The sequence below is a fragment of the Orbicella faveolata genome, unplaced genomic scaffold (assembly GCF_042242905.1).
Source record: "Orbicella faveolata isolate gen_17 unplaced genomic scaffold, um_ofav_v1 contig_1, whole genome shotgun sequence".
NCBI classification, from domain to species: domain Eukaryota; kingdom Metazoa; phylum Cnidaria; class Anthozoa; order Scleractinia; family Merulinidae; genus Orbicella; species Orbicella faveolata.
In genome coordinates this window covers 28636652-28654360 of record NW_028301536.1, presented here as the reverse complement: position 1 = coordinate 28654360, position 17709 = coordinate 28636652, and the positions used below count along the sequence as shown (strand labels likewise).

The 17709-nt window shown below is 37.8% G+C and overlaps 2 protein-coding genes across 4 annotated transcripts; one reads left to right on the top strand and one right to left on the bottom strand.

The window, feature by feature from the left end:
* Positions 1-500: 500 nt before the first annotated feature.
* On the top strand, positions 501-8793 carry LOC110041020 (uncharacterized). Of its 3 annotated transcripts, none has more exons than XM_089270809.1 (9): positions 501-848; positions 1580-1711; positions 3251-3415; positions 4462-4573; positions 4702-4802; positions 5189-5413; positions 5715-5759; positions 6939-6994; positions 7411-8793. In XM_089270809.1, the coding sequence occupies exons 2-9, from the start codon at positions 1654-1656 to the stop codon at positions 7582-7584; spliced, it is 936 nt and encodes a 311-aa protein (XP_089126935.1). In that variant the 5' UTR covers positions 501-848; positions 1580-1653; the 3' UTR covers positions 7585-8793. The 3 variants fall into 3 exon arrangements, with proteins under 3 accessions (XP_089126935.1, XP_089126927.1, XP_089126939.1); XM_089270801.1 differs by lacking the exon at positions 501-848 and adding an exon at positions 1172-1490; XM_089270813.1 differs by lacking the exons at positions 501-848; positions 5715-5759 and adding an exon at positions 1182-1490.
* Positions 8794-15014: 6221 nt separating this feature from the next.
* On the bottom strand, positions 15015-17387 carry LOC110040946 (RYamide receptor-like). Its single transcript, XM_020746206.2, has one exon. The coding sequence runs from the start codon at positions 17174-17176 to the stop codon at positions 16046-16048; it is 1131 nt and encodes a 376-aa protein (XP_020601865.1). The 5' UTR covers positions 17177-17387; the 3' UTR covers positions 15015-16045.
* Positions 17388-17709: the final 322 nt, after the last annotated feature.

The following is a 17709-nucleotide window of genomic DNA, read 5'->3' as shown; positions in this document are numbered from 1 at the left end:
AGTTTCTCTCAAATGCCAATAAACAGCGTCAAAGGCGTGCGCCAACGCTCCAACTAGAGCGTATTCATTCCATTCGTGTTACATGACCTACATGCCAAAGCTTATAAATTCGACCGAGGTCCTTATACTGGGAAACTGGTACGAGGTTGGGGTTGTAAAGCGAGCGACTGAGTGCATGAAAACCAAACTAGAAATAAGACATTTCTACATGCATTTTACTGGTAGATCATTGTTACTCAAAAACCATGACAGTGATCTTAGAGTACGACAGTGACATATGGGATCCGGCCCAGTGACTCGTCAGTCGTCAAGTTTCCAGGAATTCAACTTGAGCCTTGAGGCTGTAAAAGCTCTAAACCCCTAAACTGCGTAGATTTGTTCTTACACACACGAAGCATTTACAACAGTCAGAAAAGTTCACTACTTCATTTCTCCCTTTGATCTGTCACTTTAAGACAAAATTATAAATTCCAGTTCATGTCAGCTTTTAAAAATATTTCATCACCAAATATTGAATGTGCTTGGTTAAATCAAGCAAATAGTCCGTCCTGCTTGCTTCATCTGCTTGTTGACCTGGAGTACCTTATATTGTGTTGCTAGCGGGCACAACGAGCAAGAAAACAATGAAAAGCAGGTATAATTTGTTTTGATCGAATCAGCGAGTTGCGTAGCGGCAAAGAAGTTAACGGCGCTTTACTTTTTGCCGGCAACAATGAGGAGGTTTTCCAGCTAATTCATCAAAACCGCTACAGTAATCCACATTCAAAATAAACAGAAAGTACACTTGTGCTTTGAGGGATTTTTCAACGTACAAGTAATTCACCAGATGACCATTTCTACACCATAAGGTAAGAAACAAATTATTTTCATTAATATGCCTGAAATTTTGCCTTTTAAATGTACATGGCCTATATCAAAGTTGACAAAGACTGAAATCTCCATGTAATTGCAATCGCCAACTTTCGATTTTAAATACTGAATTCAAACGTATCAAATTTCATCTAAGATACCGTGAGACTTTCAAAGTGATTTCAGTTTTTGACTAATTGATTTGCAAAGCTAACAGTTGAACTTAAAATTAAATGAACATAAGTTTAGATCTGCAGAAACACAAATGTGCGAAAGTTGAGCTTTTAAAACTCGTTTCCTTCAAAAGCTTTCAAATGATAAAAGAGGTAAGAATTCTGTTGCAGCTTTTATTTCCTCGCGAGATTTATGTATAAGGAGACATTACCTAATCGACAGGTACAATTTGTCAAATTCGGTCATAGAGCAAAAAATATGCTTTCCCACTTCATATCATTGTCTTTGCTGGCAGAGGACGAAATCGTTGGTTTACTACACATTGTTGTTATAAAAAAGGAAAAAAAAGCGATTGGAGTTTCAAAATATAGTCATTCGATCGTTACGTGAAATCGTCTTGAAAGTTTAATGTGTTGAACAACCAAACAATACAAGCGGTGCAAGTGAACACCACCGTAGAAGATTCGGTGAGAAATTCATATGTTTAACTTCACTTAAATCGATAATGTTCAACGACGGACCATTAACCAAGACATTTTTCCACTACTGTGAACAGGGAAATGAGGAACTGAAAACTACTCGTCGGTTGTGCGTAGTCTATTGACACAGAGACATATCACGGCTTCTGTCATGTTTTGGTTATCGCTAACTTTGTCGCTGGTGGTTTTCTGGTGTCATTCGGCGAAAGGTAAGCTAAGTTATTAGTAGTATTTTTATATTCCGTCGGAATGTTTCAGCCTTACTGTTTTGTACCATATATTTTCCTTGGGCATTCTGTCAACCCGTGTCTGACTATCTCGAGCACTCAAGGAAAAGAAACTGATTTGTCAGCTGAGGTGGAAGTTGTAGATAGGGTGCAGTATTCTACATTTAATGTCCCAAGAGAAACGAATTTCAATTCTAGATAGCTAAGCGCTCAAGACAACAAAGATTTGTATTTCGTAACTAAAAGGAACCAGAAGTCCATATCCGAAAAACATCATTATTCAGATACGGTTTCTGTTTATTAAACGATTAATTCATCATGTATCTTTCATTTTGTTTAAAATACCTCACAATTCATAAAATAAATTACCATTGACCTGGAAACGAATGTTATTTGATGATTTTATGTGTCAAGGAATGTATCGCGAAACTAAACAAACTTCAAGGCCCAGGAGTAAAGTATGGAAAACCCACGAGATGAATTCTAGGTTTTGTTTATCATTTGCAGTCAAGATGAACATTAACATTATGCTCCAAAGTAGGGCTCCTTGTAGAAGAAACCCGTCTTGCTCACTGTTTTTAGTCATTTTAGAACTCTTTAAAGTACCTTCTTCGTATATAAGAACAGTATCAGACTTTCGTGGACCATTGGTAGCTGGACTTACCAGGTCCAAGTAATCGTTGTCAGAAGCGTTGCACTGTAATCGCTATAGTCGCGGGTTTGAGCCGTGACGAAGTTTCCCTAAGAAGTTAAGGGCCGATTAACCGATTCATGCGCGTTGCTAAGGAGGTGAAATTTCCCTTCCGGTCACTTACGTCAACCTGAGCACGGAAAATAAAACAACTCAAAAACTTGCAAATTCGCTTACAGTTTAGATGTTTTTCTTTGTGTTTCGCAAAATCCAAAGTAAGAAAAGTACAAGCAAAGACAAAACAGGAGAAAGACGGAAAAACAAGAGCAATAGAAAGAGAAAAACTAACTCCGTGTGGCTTTGTTTGATCTTACCGAAGTGCGCTGGTAATGTAAATTGCGCACGCGCTGATAGGGTAACTTCCAATATCTATCGGGCGCACTTCCGGTTTCTTTAAATGCTAAAGGAAACGCGGTTTTTCATTAAATCCAGCCTTTTTCGACGAATTTCGATTAAAGCCAACGTTGGCAACATAGCTATGTATTTCTTTTTCGAAATCATGCTTTTTCAGAAAATTACGAATTTTTCAATATTTTGAAATGCTTTCAAAATCTGACCTTTTAGAAATGAAACAAAATCGATGCATAGCGTAATAAGGATTTAAATTAAAATATTAAATCAATGAAAAAAATCCCGAGAAAGTAATTTGTCTGGGAGCCTTTGCATTTTTTCTGTATTACTCACATGACCATGGGCGTGGCCTGATGACGTCATCACTAGTGTTACTGATCATGAAAAAGTTAAAACACATGAAATAACTCTGAAGTAACTAGGCTCATTTCTGTGTGTACCATCTACCAATCCACAAATCTGTTGATGCTGTTTTACAGGAAAAGTCTCGTGGCCGACTGGTAAATATGGTCTCCCCATGCCCAAAGCTGGCTGTCCCAATAATTGGTTTGACGGCCGAAGATTTCACGATGATACCAATGCTAATCTAATTGACGGCAAAGTGTACGACTCACTCCACTTAGCTGGTTGGGTTAGCAAGGAAGGTATAACCAATATTTCTTGTTCATTAAAGATCTTAATGTAATACAGTACAGTACAGTACAATACAGTACAGTACAGTACTGGAGGCGCGGTGGCCTCATGGTTAGTGCGCTCGTCTCCGGATCGAGCGGTCCGGGTTCTAGCCCTGGCCGGGGACATTGTGTTGTGTTCTTGGGCAAGACACTTTACTCTCACAGTGCCTCTCTCCACCCAGGTGTATAAATGGGTACCAGCGAACTTAATGCTGGGGGTAACCCTGCGATGGACTAGCATCCCATCCAGGGGGGAAACCGGGATAAGCTCCGGCCTGATGGGCCACTTGGCTCGCATGCAGACTTTACCTTACTTACAGTACAGTACAGTACAGTACAGTACAGTACAGTACAGTACAGTACAGTACAGTACAGTACAGTACAGTACAGTACAGTACAGTACAGTACAGTACAGTACAGTACAGTACAGTACAGTACCGTACCGTAGAGTACAGTATAGTACAGTGCAGTGCAGTGCAGTGCAGTGCAGTACAGTACAGTACAGTACAGTGCAGTGCAGTGCAGTTCAGTGCAGTGCAGTGCAGTGCAGTTCAGTGCATTGCAGTGCAGTACAGTACAGTGCAGTATACAGAACAGTACATGCAAATAAAAGTAGTTGTTGTTGTAGTACAGTACAGTGTAGTGAAAACATTTCCTCTCTCGTATATTAATGAAATGCGGATGCATTGGGAACGCTATTACGGGGTTGGATAGGTATTTTAAGAGAATTCTCAATTCTCCACGCCACAATAGTCCATCGTGCGTCTTGCCACTTTCTAATAAATAACGATTACTAACAGCAATTTGGAACTTCTGGAAGATATTTCACAAGAACTATTCTAGTATAATGTCTTTACGTAGGACACTACTGACCGGCATGGAGAAAGATTGTGACAATGTTTCCCAGTATCTAAGGGAAAAAGGTCTCAACGGACAAGAAATAGTTCAACAGGTTCTGGATAGCCAAACTTGCGTTAAAATATCAAAGTCATATTGTTGCAATAATGTGTATTTAGGTATTGAACAAGACTTCTGTATCAAGACAAGTAAAGATAAGTCTCAAGACTGGCCACGAGGAAGATACTGCATTTTACAACACGAGGCTTGCCCAGCTGGACTTACTGCCGGGTAAATAACATATTATCTTACTCTATGTCCAATGTAATTTTGTACTCACCCAAAAATCGCTTTTACTGGAGAGATATTTAGATCTTGGTCATTTTCTAAAATATAGTTATTATTTTGGACGATATCAGGTCAGTTCGCTGGCGTCCAAAGAGTTCTCATTTCCAAGACTCAAGTGTCAATGGAAAAAAATTGAAAGACACAACAGTAAACTACTGTTGTAGTGCCAGAGGTGAGTGGCTGAGAAACTTTTCATACTCAATATCTACCTTATAATTAGCGGTCAAAGGAAAGCTTTAAAGTGATTTAAATGTTTTCAGGCACGATGAAAAATATTTCTCTCACTGTGTATTACAAATTGTGTAAAGAGCCAACAATGCAGTTCTACCAATTCTGACTCTTAGGTCTCGTTACATGAAAGCCAACGGCTTGACCACAGAAATAAAGTCAACTGTTTGTTGTGCCGAACGAGTTGGTTCTAATATTTTTCAGGCTTGGGGTGCGAGTATTCAGACGAAGGATGTAGAGTAGTACTGCCGTCTTGTTTTGAGCCAATAGTATTTTCAAAAAAGGCCTTCTAACCATTCATCTTCGTCATTGACTCTTCTCTGTTCCCAGGTGAACTCAACAATGCTATCTCGCTGCCTCTCGACAAACCTTTCTACTTGTACTCCCTGAGTGGCGCCAGATGCCAACAAGTCAAAGGTGCAACTGTGAAAGAAGAAACGGTTAACTTTGATAAAAACGCTGGTAGATATCAGATAAACATGGAGGGAGACAATCCATTCCAAATGGACAAGAATGGAGCCCAGATGAAATTGACCTATTGTTATTATACCCCTGGTAAGGAGACATTGTAATCTGATTCGTTTTCAGTATTTGTTCTGTTCTCTCCCCCCCAAAATTACATCGTTTGTTATGCTGCCATTACTGCCTTCCTTCTGTGCAAGATAGGTAAATATATGAAATTTCTCTTCTATCTAGGATTTTAAACATGATCGTTTGGTGTGATCGTATTGAGAGACTTGGAATAGTAACAAAAACTTAATTAGAACTGGATTTCTAGCCTTGCTTTTCCAAGGCTGGTTGATGCACCTTTTTGCATGCCTGTAGTTACACACACTTTACTACACATTACTTTCAGGTCAGCATGTACCGGAACATACACTTAAATCAAACGTCACAGATGGTAATTAAAATTATTTCATGACAAGCATTATTCTATCCAGTTAGTGACATGAGCTCTCGAGTAGAATTCAGGGCTCTTCCAGCAGAGGTCAGCTGTGCCACTGACTGGATAACATCCATCTCACTCTTACGTAGACCGTCATACCAGTTTCCAAACACAGCTCACATATTGACTTAAGTTATTATATCCTATATCACCGCAACCAAATTTGCAAATAGCCAATCAGGAGCCGTGTCCTACTGTCCTGATAGCCTGTCACATACCTGATACATGATGGCTATGATAGCCTGCTCACTTACCGTAAATCCTCGAATTAACGCCCCCCTTCGAATAAGCGGCCCCTTTGAATAAGTACCCCTTCTATCGGCCGAAATTTAAAATAAGCGCCCTTCCCCCTCGAATAAGCGCCCCCTTCCCTTCCCCCCATTTTATAGACGAGGAATGAGATAACAAAGGATGTATAGTTTTGGTCACGTAGTAGTAGATTTGTACATTGTTTCAGTTTGTGAACACGTTAAGTACTAACGGTACCGCGATTTAAACTTTAGGATCAGCTTTTTGTGTCGATAAACAGCTTATGTTGTTGCTAACGCGCATATGATGTGTTAAAAAAATGATCATGTCAGGCCACGATGTGGGAAAAGTTAAATAAGCGGCATCCCCCTCGATTAAGCGCCCCCTTCGAATAAGCACCCCCCGTCTTCTACTAAATTTGAAATAAGCGCCCCGGGCGCTAATTCGAGGATTTACGGCCGAATTTGGGTGTGATAAATACCTAGTCGTACCTTTTTGGTGCGTTTTGGTGCATATCAGGCTCGCCATCGGTATTTTGGCTTGACTGTGTCTCGCCAAAATATGAACCATGGCTCAACCAAACTCGCTTGATACCAAAAAGATGTGATTTGGTATAAGCAGCATGTAAGGATTGCGTCACATATCAACGTTGCTACATGACCCATGAGTCTGACTGGTGTGCATGCGCCAAGAGGAACTACCAAAAATCAAATTTTCCATATTTTGGCTTGCACCTAAGTAAACACAACTCGTCATATAGCACTGGTTGTCAAGGAAATCTTGTTCGTTTGTGATGAGAAATGATTTTTAGTGCTACACGGCGGTTGTTGTATTGGGGACTACTTTATGCAGCAACTTCAAAGGTTTCATTTCGATTCATTTCAGGCGGTACCGTAGCAATACCAGAAAGTCAGGAAGTTGAGAAAACTCTCTTTACGGGAGTAAGTACTTTATTCATTGAGTAGCTCATCATTCTTTTGATCGTTCTGTAGTTAAGAACTATTTAGGTCTCAATAACCTCTCTGACAGCGATAGTTTAAGGCCTGGGTAAGGAATCGGTAAAGCCACATTATGGTTCGGCAGCTATATTTCTGGTTATATTTGTTTAACCAGGCTAAACGCTTTCCTCATTATAAAACTCGGAAACTTTTCTTGCCTTAACTGAATATTTTGAATTTTTGATGATCAGTTGGGATTTGAACATATGGACCAAGCAGAACCAGTCCGACGTAATGGCTTACTAACTTAGCATGAAAGATCGATGAAAGCAGGTCGATAGGAAGTTAGATTGACATCAAAAAAGATGTGTTAATATGTCTATGAAATATGCATTACATAATTTCTTTTTCCATTTTAGTCTGAGCTGGACAACAAGACCCAGTCCTCTGGCCTGGCAGTTGCCATTGGTATAGGAATCGCATGCGCAATGGTTGGTACAGCGTCCATTGCTCTGGTGACGAAAAAACTGATGAGGAAAAAGAAAGATAATGATGACGACGACGATGACGAGCCGAGACCTGACGATCCTTGAGATTTATATGTTCGTAAAAAGTAAAGTATAGGAAATTAAAAAGTAAAGAACCTTTCTTTAAGTGTCAAGGTATTTAGCCCTAGCGGACTAATTAGGGACACTAAACAAGAATGAATCTACATTACTGAAATGATAAAGGTGAATATTTACAATACTAAAGTAATTACCATTACGATACTAAAATAATTAGAATTCTTTACAACGTAATCTATTCATTACTGTCATTGATAACATAGTCTAGCTGATAAGTTAAGTTTTCTAATATGTCTTGAACGGCAAATTGCCTTTTAAACGGTGCTTTCTGAAAAGCGCTTTCGAGTATCTCGATAATAGGTGTGTTATATAAATGCATTATTATTCTTATTGCAGTCATGCTGAATTTTTAACAAATTTTACAGCGTGCATTTTATTGATGGCACCAAAAGCATTTTAATTGAAAGACAGGAAAATCTCTAATACTCTGTTCGAGTGTAAGAGGAAATGCTTAGCATTGATAATTTAGTGTCGAGTCAGTTTACGTTGACAAGTACAGTTGCTATTACTGTTAGGTGCAGAAACAATTTAACTTGTTTTTCATGAAATCCTCTTTACTCTCCTGCTGGGATTCAATGTTTGCCATTTTACGAGAGTCAGTCATATGCCCGCTCTAAGAGAAAAGTTGTCAAGGACGACTTACCAGGGTGTTTGGTTCATGCACTAAAAACTGCAAATAAACATTTAACTGTGTTTTTTCTCAGAGTAGCTTGTATCACTGGTTGATAAAAAAATCTTTCTTAGTACAATTTCAGTGCCAAGAAAACTTGTCATCGTGAACTTGCTCCAAAACATTATACTTTGCTCTTAGACCTTCTGTGTTTTGAGAGTCAGAGCTCATGCTTTTGAACAAGGTTTATATGCAGATGAGCAGAAATCGTGAGCTATAGGTGACAACATTTCTCTTTATCAGAGGATATTATTGAAAATAACCATACTTGCTTCTTTAAATAGAAATACTTGTATTTATATACTGATATTGGGGTTTTAGTGCACTAAAAGTGTGCAGCTTGGGATATGTGCTGGAGCTCGCTAGCTAACAATAGTAAGACTAAAGATAGAGAGGCTGTATACAGGTAATGACAGAGGCATAAAATATGTCCACAGGTTGTTTTAACGAAAGTATCTTTCTTTAAATTACAATTTATCAGTAAAAAGAAAAAAAGAAAACTACAAGTCGCTTGAGGTACGTGGTTTTTGTTCTCTTGCTTAGTAGAAATCTGAAGAACTTCGGAATCACTCATAGACTTTTTCGAAAATTATCTAAGAAATATTGAATTTCTTTTAAAACAATCATTGCTTAGATTCATTATCAGCAAAAGGGTGCAGAATCTTTGGCCACATATCTGTTGGTTCGGAAAAATACTGTTTTGCATTAAAATTACAATACCAGTTGACCACTTTAAAACAAGTGTGAGTGGCCTGTGAGAAAATTATTAAAAGCAATCGATGGATTAAAATGCGTCTGTGGCCCGATAAAGTACCTCAAAAGTCGTATCCCTACCAAGTTTGGAACCAATCAGTTGAAGAGTCGCAGAACGCAGGGTATGGAGAAAATGGCTTGTAAAAATCAAACGCTAAATAGAATCTGCGTGGTTCAGCAAGCATCGTAGATGTTTATGACGTAACGAGCTTTGAAAGTTGTACGGCTCGCAGTCAATCGAGTAATTATTCGATCCACAGGTTTATGAAAATTACTTTTCATTACGCTAACGTTTGTTCTCGATTTCTGAAATTTTGTATCTCTAACCTTTTCAAGCCAGGCCCTAAAACTATTAATTCTGATGCATTCTTTTGCCTGACAGACTATGCAGTTCGCCGTAACCTTTTTAAAGGTGTCACGCAATATTAACAAGGTTTCGTATTTTTCAAATAAACCAAATAAACAACAACAACAAAAAAATCACTTCCATTGTACTATTTATCATGCAAAATTTGGTAAATCTACGAAGTTTCATAAGAATTCATTGCAAACTGATAAAAATAAGGATCCCTAAACTTCGCAAAGAAATATATTGTCCCCTGGCATACATTTCTTTGTAAAAATTGGAACCACAAATCTTTACTAAATTCGGCGTGATAAATCCAGCGGTGCGGCTGTTTTTTTAAAAAAAGGGAAAATCGCGATATCGGTAAAAGTTCATTGATTGTTTTCTGTAAAACGCTTGAAGGTGGTCAATTGAATAATCGAATAGCCATGGAAACCGCCAACATAATAATAATATAATATATTGACGAGACAGTAGGAAGTACGAGGCCATTGTTCGAAAGCTAATGAAAGCAGATCTGTGATCTTGTTATTTGTTTTAAACTTTTCATCACGTAATTTCAAAATGCAATTTAGCATTCTCCAGAGTTAGAGCTGCTGGACAAAACAAAAAGAGACAAGATTCTTGAGAATTATAGAAGTAAATTCAATGGCGAATAGCACAATCTTCCCTCCCAATTCTTGAAGTTGAAGATTCTCTACTTTGATCTATTATATCTTCAACTCGAGAAATAAATGAAATGTCTGTCTTCTGTACTGTACTCGCACGTTTTTTTTTAATGTTCCATGCTTTTGTCTCCTTTCTCTTCTTTCGTCCCTCCTCGTCTATTTGTCAACTACTTTTTTCCCGCGATTTAATTTTCATAATAATAATTTAAAGCATTAGAAATAAATAATTTTGTAGAAATTCGGCCATGAAAACAGAAAATAATTGCGGGTTTAATGTGGAAGAAAAATATCGTGGAAAATATATAGCTGCTTTAAAATAAATAGCTCCTACATGTAATGTTATAATTTCAAGAAAAAGTTGAGATACATGTACAATGAATCAAACAACTAAACAATCGAAATGGAACTGCGTTGCTTTTGTTTCAATTTAGATGTGAATCTATCTGTGATATCATTCAATTTATCTTTTTCTCGGCTCGTGAGCGGGCGGAATTCAACAAATCCTGCAATCTGATTGGTTCCTGGAGCGGGCGGAATTTTCTCATCCGGACCGCCACAGCGGGCGGAATCCGTCAAGTTGATCTATTTTCGTGAACGAATTAGCGGTAATCTTCAATCTTTCGCCCTTTTTACACTTCCATAGACGATTAATCAACGCAGCTTTATCTCTGTTCACCTTTAAATAGCAAGGAAAGTCACTGTAAGTAAATTCAATTGAGTTTTTTGAAGTTGTGAGAGTTTGTTTGGCTGTTTGTAACTCGGCGCTGTAACGGCGCGTAATCCTGTGTGTCGGTCTCTGAACAGTTTTAAGTAAAAAATGAAGCAATTTCAGTCGATTCTACATCTCTGATCGTTGCTGTAATTGAGATAAATTCTGTGGAATACACTTAACGAATTTCTTGGCTATCTGCTATTCAATTTACGGTAGAAAAGTCTGATTTCGAGTGATTCGCAGCGACTGACAGAAATTGTTTTTGTAGTACAACTTCAAACTTTGCACGAAATTTCACACCGCAAAACACTTTTGGAGAACTTAACTGGTGAACTAAATACAACTAACATAAAGTAGTTCGAAATAAATCTGTTCTTTAATACATCTTTCTTTGTCTAGTATCCGAGTTACCCGCTCGTTCGCTCGTTAGAATTTTTTCAAGTACGAATGGTTTGTAGACGGCGCGCAAGCAAATTCAACGACAAAGTTGAGTAAACAAACCCACTTGTAAGCCAGTTTACCGCAACAGAAAAAGATAAACATGTTATTGTCCGGTTTAGGGTCGGTCCGTATAGTGAAAAACTGTGACCTCGGCAGCATTTTCAAACCCGAGGTCACAGTTTTTCACTATACGGACCGACCTTAAGCCGGACAATAACATATATATCTCGAACAGTACATTGATTTAGGCTATAGCAAATCATCAAAATTGTCTGTGACGACGACTGTCTGGAAAAGCTACCGTCCTGACTCAAATTCTGGTAAAATTTTCAACTCTTTATGAAATAGCAGGATGACGTGTCATATAAGATGTGAACAAAGTCCAGAAAATTCATTTCTTATATTCAGTTATAATTTGAATGCGATAATATTTAATAACGACAACATCAATATCAAATGTACCCTGCTTACGATATATTTGAACAGAAACATAATAAATACTCCCTCCTAGCTTAAAAGAATGAAAAGACAACAATATGTGGAGGTTTAAATTAAAATTTGTATTGCAATAAATGAATTTTGAAGGAATCAATTATTAATTAAAATCTCCGGCAAAAGTCCGTTAACATTATTGTCCCCCTTAGAATTAAAAAAAAAAAAAGAAAGCTTCCTTTTACAGACAGTAACCATTTAAAACACTACGCCACGAAAGGACGCGTTTTTATTACACCCGACGTGTTTATGCTCGTCTTCCTACCACATGAAAACAATTTACCATCCTTGTACAGCACAAAAGTCAACTGTTTTGTCCGTATCTAGATTACACTTATAAGTCTTAAAATGAAAACAACTTAATAAAAGTGCGCAGCTTACTTGTGCACTGACATTAACTTGAAATGTTTCGGTGCGTGCTAATTTAAACTTATGAAATAAGTTTCGAGTTAAGAATCTGTTACACTACTGATTTTTGGCTTTCTTGAAATCCCACCGAACTAACGTCTAGACATTTTTCAATGAGTATAGTTTATTTAATTTAGCTTCGGTGTTTCTTTCATAAACTAAAGCAACTTTCTGATTAATTATTGCCTCGGCACTTGACTATCTTAATGACGTGTCTTACGGCAGCTTCCCTTAATTCTCTTATCCTCCAGAAATATATTAAAGGATTTATGCAAGAATTACCACCTAATAAAATTGTGAGCAACATTATGCGGAATCTCTGATTGAAATGACTAAAAATCACAATGCTGTATGGTAAGTGGCAAGCTACAAACGCTCCCACAATGTAAAATACTGTCAAAAATTTTCGTCTGTAACGCGCCGTGTTAATCGCTAGCTGCTCCGAAGTCGGGGCTTGTAGCTGCATGTTGATTTGTCCACAATGTCGCCGAAGAACTAGAAAAACTTTGAAATAACATAAACTTGTTATAAGGATTCCAATAAGAATAACGACCCCGTGAGCGAAAAGAAGATGGCGTCTTACAATCTTCTTGGAGGCGGTTAACAAGGAAACTGAGAAAATGATGATCCACGCAGACGACAGGGAGATCATAGTTCGCTTCACTGTGACTATCTCGTTGTATCTAAGATGAAATACTACAGCACAGTAGCGCTCAATGGCTATGAACGTCAAAGTTAAAAGGGACAGTATTGTAAACAGCCATCCAGAAATATTAAGGACTATGAAGGCAATAGTAGCCGTGCAGCTGTCCCCCCGGAAGGCTGCCGTGTATTCGATGACATGGCTAGGATGAGTAATAAACCCTGTCCCAAAATCCGACAAAGCTAGTCCAGCGATCAGTAAATTCGACGGCGAATGGAGGTTTGTACAATGATATATAGTATACATTACCAGTCCATTCCCAAAGACGGAAAAACCGGATATCAAACAGTCGAGTATGGCTACAACAAGTCCGAAACCATCTTGAGTTATTTCGCTGAGAGACCACCATCCAAAAGGAAGGCAGCCGTCGTAGAACTCTTCTTCCAGTTGAAACGTGTTGTTGGATTGCATGTTACTTATTCCATTGAACTCTGGCTGACTTTGAAGCAACAAACGTATTTTGTCAGTGTGAGCGAGTTCTGCTGTTTTATTAGAGGCAGCTGGTGTTTTTGATTGAATAAAGAAGACAAACACAGCTTCAGACGTACTTTCCAGTGTAGCGATTATAGTTCTGACATATGCAAAAAGCATTATTTGTAGACTGAAGTAATATTAAATTATATCACCAAAAAACAATTTTATTCAATTGCGCTGTCAATTTAAAACAAATCAAAAAATATTAATGTGCATCAGCGGACGAAAACTAAACAATCTTGTTAACATAATACATTGGAACCTTTCTGTTAAAACACAATGATTCCATAGAATAAGGTTTGATTTGTCAAACAAGGGCAGATACAAAGTATTTTTAAATATAATTTCTAGTCGAGACTACAATTAACCGTGACAATCAGTCACAGGGTAGTTTTGCATAAACCCTTTCAGTTTCAATATATTACGTAGTTGCAATCAAAAATGAAATAAGAAAACGTAATTTACTTTTATATTAAATAGGTGCTTGGAATTTCTTTTAGCTCTCAGATGATTAAAAAAATAATAATAATAAAAGGCTCAAGGCTGAAATAGAAGACCTGAATGTAACTCGTCGTTGATTTTAACGTTATATCTTCCTTAAATAAGTGCCCAAGATTTTGATTTCGTCACAGAGTTCATTATTTGTTGGAATTTAACATTACTATACAAAACATTCAGCCAAGTGCCAGGTGAAATACCATCGGAAATATGTCTGAAGAATTACTAAAATATCTTACTAGACAAAACCCCATATTCGGTGGAAAAGCCAAAAAAAACATTATTACCATGGAAACTTGTCATGGTTCCCTTTTATCTCTGTTTTTTTTTTTAAAATTGTTTCTTTACCGGCGGGAAATGGAAGGCTAGAAGGGCTCCCAGGTTGAAGGGGTCAGAGCCTCATCGAAAATTTGAATTAAACCCTTAAAAGAGACTAATCTGGAATCTTAAACCTCCAAAACATGCTTCACAATTTAGAGCTTTAAGGGATATTTTATCGATAAAGACATTGGCAGAAAATGCCTTTTTTTTTTTTATCTGTGGAGTAATTTTAAAGATTTCATGTCGCATCTATTTAGGACAAAAACACAGCATGACATGTCAACCCTTAAAGATTTCGTAATGTGTAAATACATTACGAAATACGTAAATACATATCACCTAGACTAGGTGATATGCTTCTGTTTCTAAAAACCAGCACTCAAACAATGGGGATTTACTTTCTTAGTTGACATACAACCGCAAGAATCTTGGTGGACACCTCAATTATTAATAATTTGGTGCAATTCGTACTGAGTCAACCTAGGTCATGCGTCGTCTCTCACGAGAAAAATTGAGAGAAGCGATGGGAAGGTAGGAAGACCTCCTCTGCCTCCTTCCCATGATGTCCTGCTTGATAATATCATCTTCTCACCGTGAAGAGACGACTGGGAAGAAAGAGAAGAAAGTGAATATTTACCACGTTTTTCTGTTCTTGTAATGAACGTTTCCAAGGTAATATGCGCGCTAATGCCAATCTTTTCTAACGGAAACAGCATTCAGGACATGTTGGTCAAACTTTGTGACTTTCCTAACAATTATGAAATAACATTTTGGTTTATCCATATTTTTTGGTCAACTGGTGTCTTGAGTTTCCTATGGAAAACGTGTTCAAAAGGGTGTTTTACACAAATTTGGTACATTTTAAGCTTCCCATTTCTGTTTTATGACGATTTTATTCCTAATTTTCTGCATTTTGGAGGTACATAGAGCGCTTTGTGCCATTCTGGCTCAGGAACGAAAAAAAGGTCCAGGCTAAAGCAAAGTTCGATATTCATTTCATTCGGTAGTTATATTTTACCCTGTGTCCATAGTCATAGGCCTGCTAAATATAATTTTTGTTTATGGGTAAACTGTCATCAGGAGAAACGTCTATATTTAGCACAAAAAGGTCAATGAACATCACATTTCTTTCCATTAGCGAAGAGTTCTCTTTATTACTTCTCATTTAGGTTTATCTTCCTTTATTATCAATGCGGGTAGTAAAACCTCATTTAAAACTAAAAACCGAGATATTTCACTGATTTGAGGGTAAGTGTTTTGTATCAGGCAATAGCTTGATGAAACCTTTTCATGTAATATTCGTCAAATTCATAACATTATAATAAGAAATTTCTTATGCAGGTATTTTTCTTCAATTGTAGCTTACATAATTCATATAACATCTAATTTTTTTTTCACAATCTACCTGAAAGTGCTGCCTAGAACATCAATTGACAATAATTCCAAACTACTTCATTTATGGTACCGCATTAAGAGCTAGAACGAAGTAATTTCATTTCTTTCTGGGCGATTACTTATCTAACCACAGGCAGAGCATCATCTTTAGCACTGTAGTATCTCCCTGTGGTTTCAGTGATAACTGCTTGGAAGGAAACATTTTTAATTACTTAATTTTGCACAGAAAACATTTCTAATAAGCTCGAGGAAAAATGAATGTTTTCCTAATGACTAAATCGAACAACATACTGAAATATGACAATAATTAAAAAGCATAGATTGGAATCTTTTACGGCATAAATTGTTTCCTGAACGTGCTAGTATTTTAACGATTTCTGTGGTATTTCCACTAAAACTTATCTAGTAAGTTTGAGATAAACTTATTGAACATAACTCTGGCCCACCTACATAAGCCTACTGGACACAAGAATCTTATAAATTACCAAATATTTTTTTAAAAACAAAGATGTGTTTTTTTTTATCTTTAACTGATGTCTGTCCTTGTCTACTCCTCTGAGGTGGTTCGCCTCATGGAACAAGTACGCTTAGTTCGTTTTTCTGACAAGAGAGAAATTCTTTGACTCGAAGTGGAATATCGCACAGTGATATTTAAACCATTGTTATTTTTTGTATGGCAACAAAACATTTTCTGCAAATTAGAAATAAATCCCCTTCTGAATTGTGAATTAAAGGCGTAATAAATGAAAGCATTTATGGCACAATTTGACTGGGCGAAAAACTTTGCGATCATGCGAAATGTTTCGGCTTTACATTTGCCGATGCTGCCGGTCGTTAAAAGTAGGGCCAGAATCACTAGTGGCGAAAAGCACAGAAAAAAAGTCACAACAACCGTCACTGCCATTTTAAGGATGTTCCTGTTTTGTCTGTCCCGTTGATCTCGCTGATTCTGGGTGATGGAATTGCGGGTACCTGGTGGAAGCTTTCGGCGAAACAATTTATAAACAATAAATGCATACAAAATTACAATAGTTATCAACGGCGCACCAAACACCAAACTGAGAATGAAAACAAAATACATAAATTGGCTTCGAATGGACATGGACCACCTCTGGCAGCACAATAGTTTTCCTTGTACAAGGCACAGCTTGAAGACCTGAAGATACGGTGACTGAAGACCGATTGCCGTGAGCCAGGTCAAGGGAATCACGTATTTGATGTTGGACTTCATCGCAGTTGCTTTTAAGGGGAACATCACCACATAAAACCTCTCGGCTGTTATGGCAAGAAGGCTTTGGACAGAGACTGCAGTGGACACGTCTTGCAAGAAGTAAGCGAGCTTACATAGGGCCAAACCTGCCGTGCCTCCGATCAGCCATCGCTCTCTACCGACCAGGACTTCGACGATCATTCTTGGTACTGCAAAGAAGGGAAGAAGGAGGTCAGATGCAGCCATGTTGACAATTAGGTAGTTCGACGCCGTCCACATGCGAGGGTTTCGGTACACGACCAGTATTATCAGAGTGTTTCCCATTAAGGAGAGAAGTAGAACGATACAGTATGCAGTTGTTTGGACGGCTTTCGATGTCGTTTCATCGCCAATCGCCTGACAGCTGATAGGATCAGTGGTAAAGTTCCCGAGAGAGGAATTCCTTGTTGTTTTGTTCGTCAGATCCATTTCTGCAGCAGTGTTTTGTCCGGACTGAGAAGTTAAGGGGTGCGAAACTAATAAATGTCGCCACTCTTTAGTGAATGATTGGGTTAATTTACGGAGGAATTATCGTGCCGCGAAAAACACATCAATTTCCAACGCCCATGTGAGAAGCTTTGTAATACTAGTCCAACAAATGCCCACCCAAAAACTGATGGCTTGCACCCAAGTGCGAATATAAAACAGTTAGCAGAATTTGCATTCGATTAATCTTCGTAAAAAAATACCCGGTAGGATATTAATTAGTTATCTCGAGAAAAGCTTTAAAATCTATCTCCCAAACGAATCAAGCAGACTTAAATTTGCGTTAGACAGCCCCTAATGAGATCCTCAAACAAGTTTGAAAAATAACGTCCATTCTCAATTGGCCTATTCCAGTAATAAAACAGGAAACATCCAAATTACCACTGAAGTATTTATCAAAACACCATGTTTGTATTGCCCTTAGTCCTTTATCGTTAAATATACACCTCCGGCTTACATTTAAGCAATTTCATTAT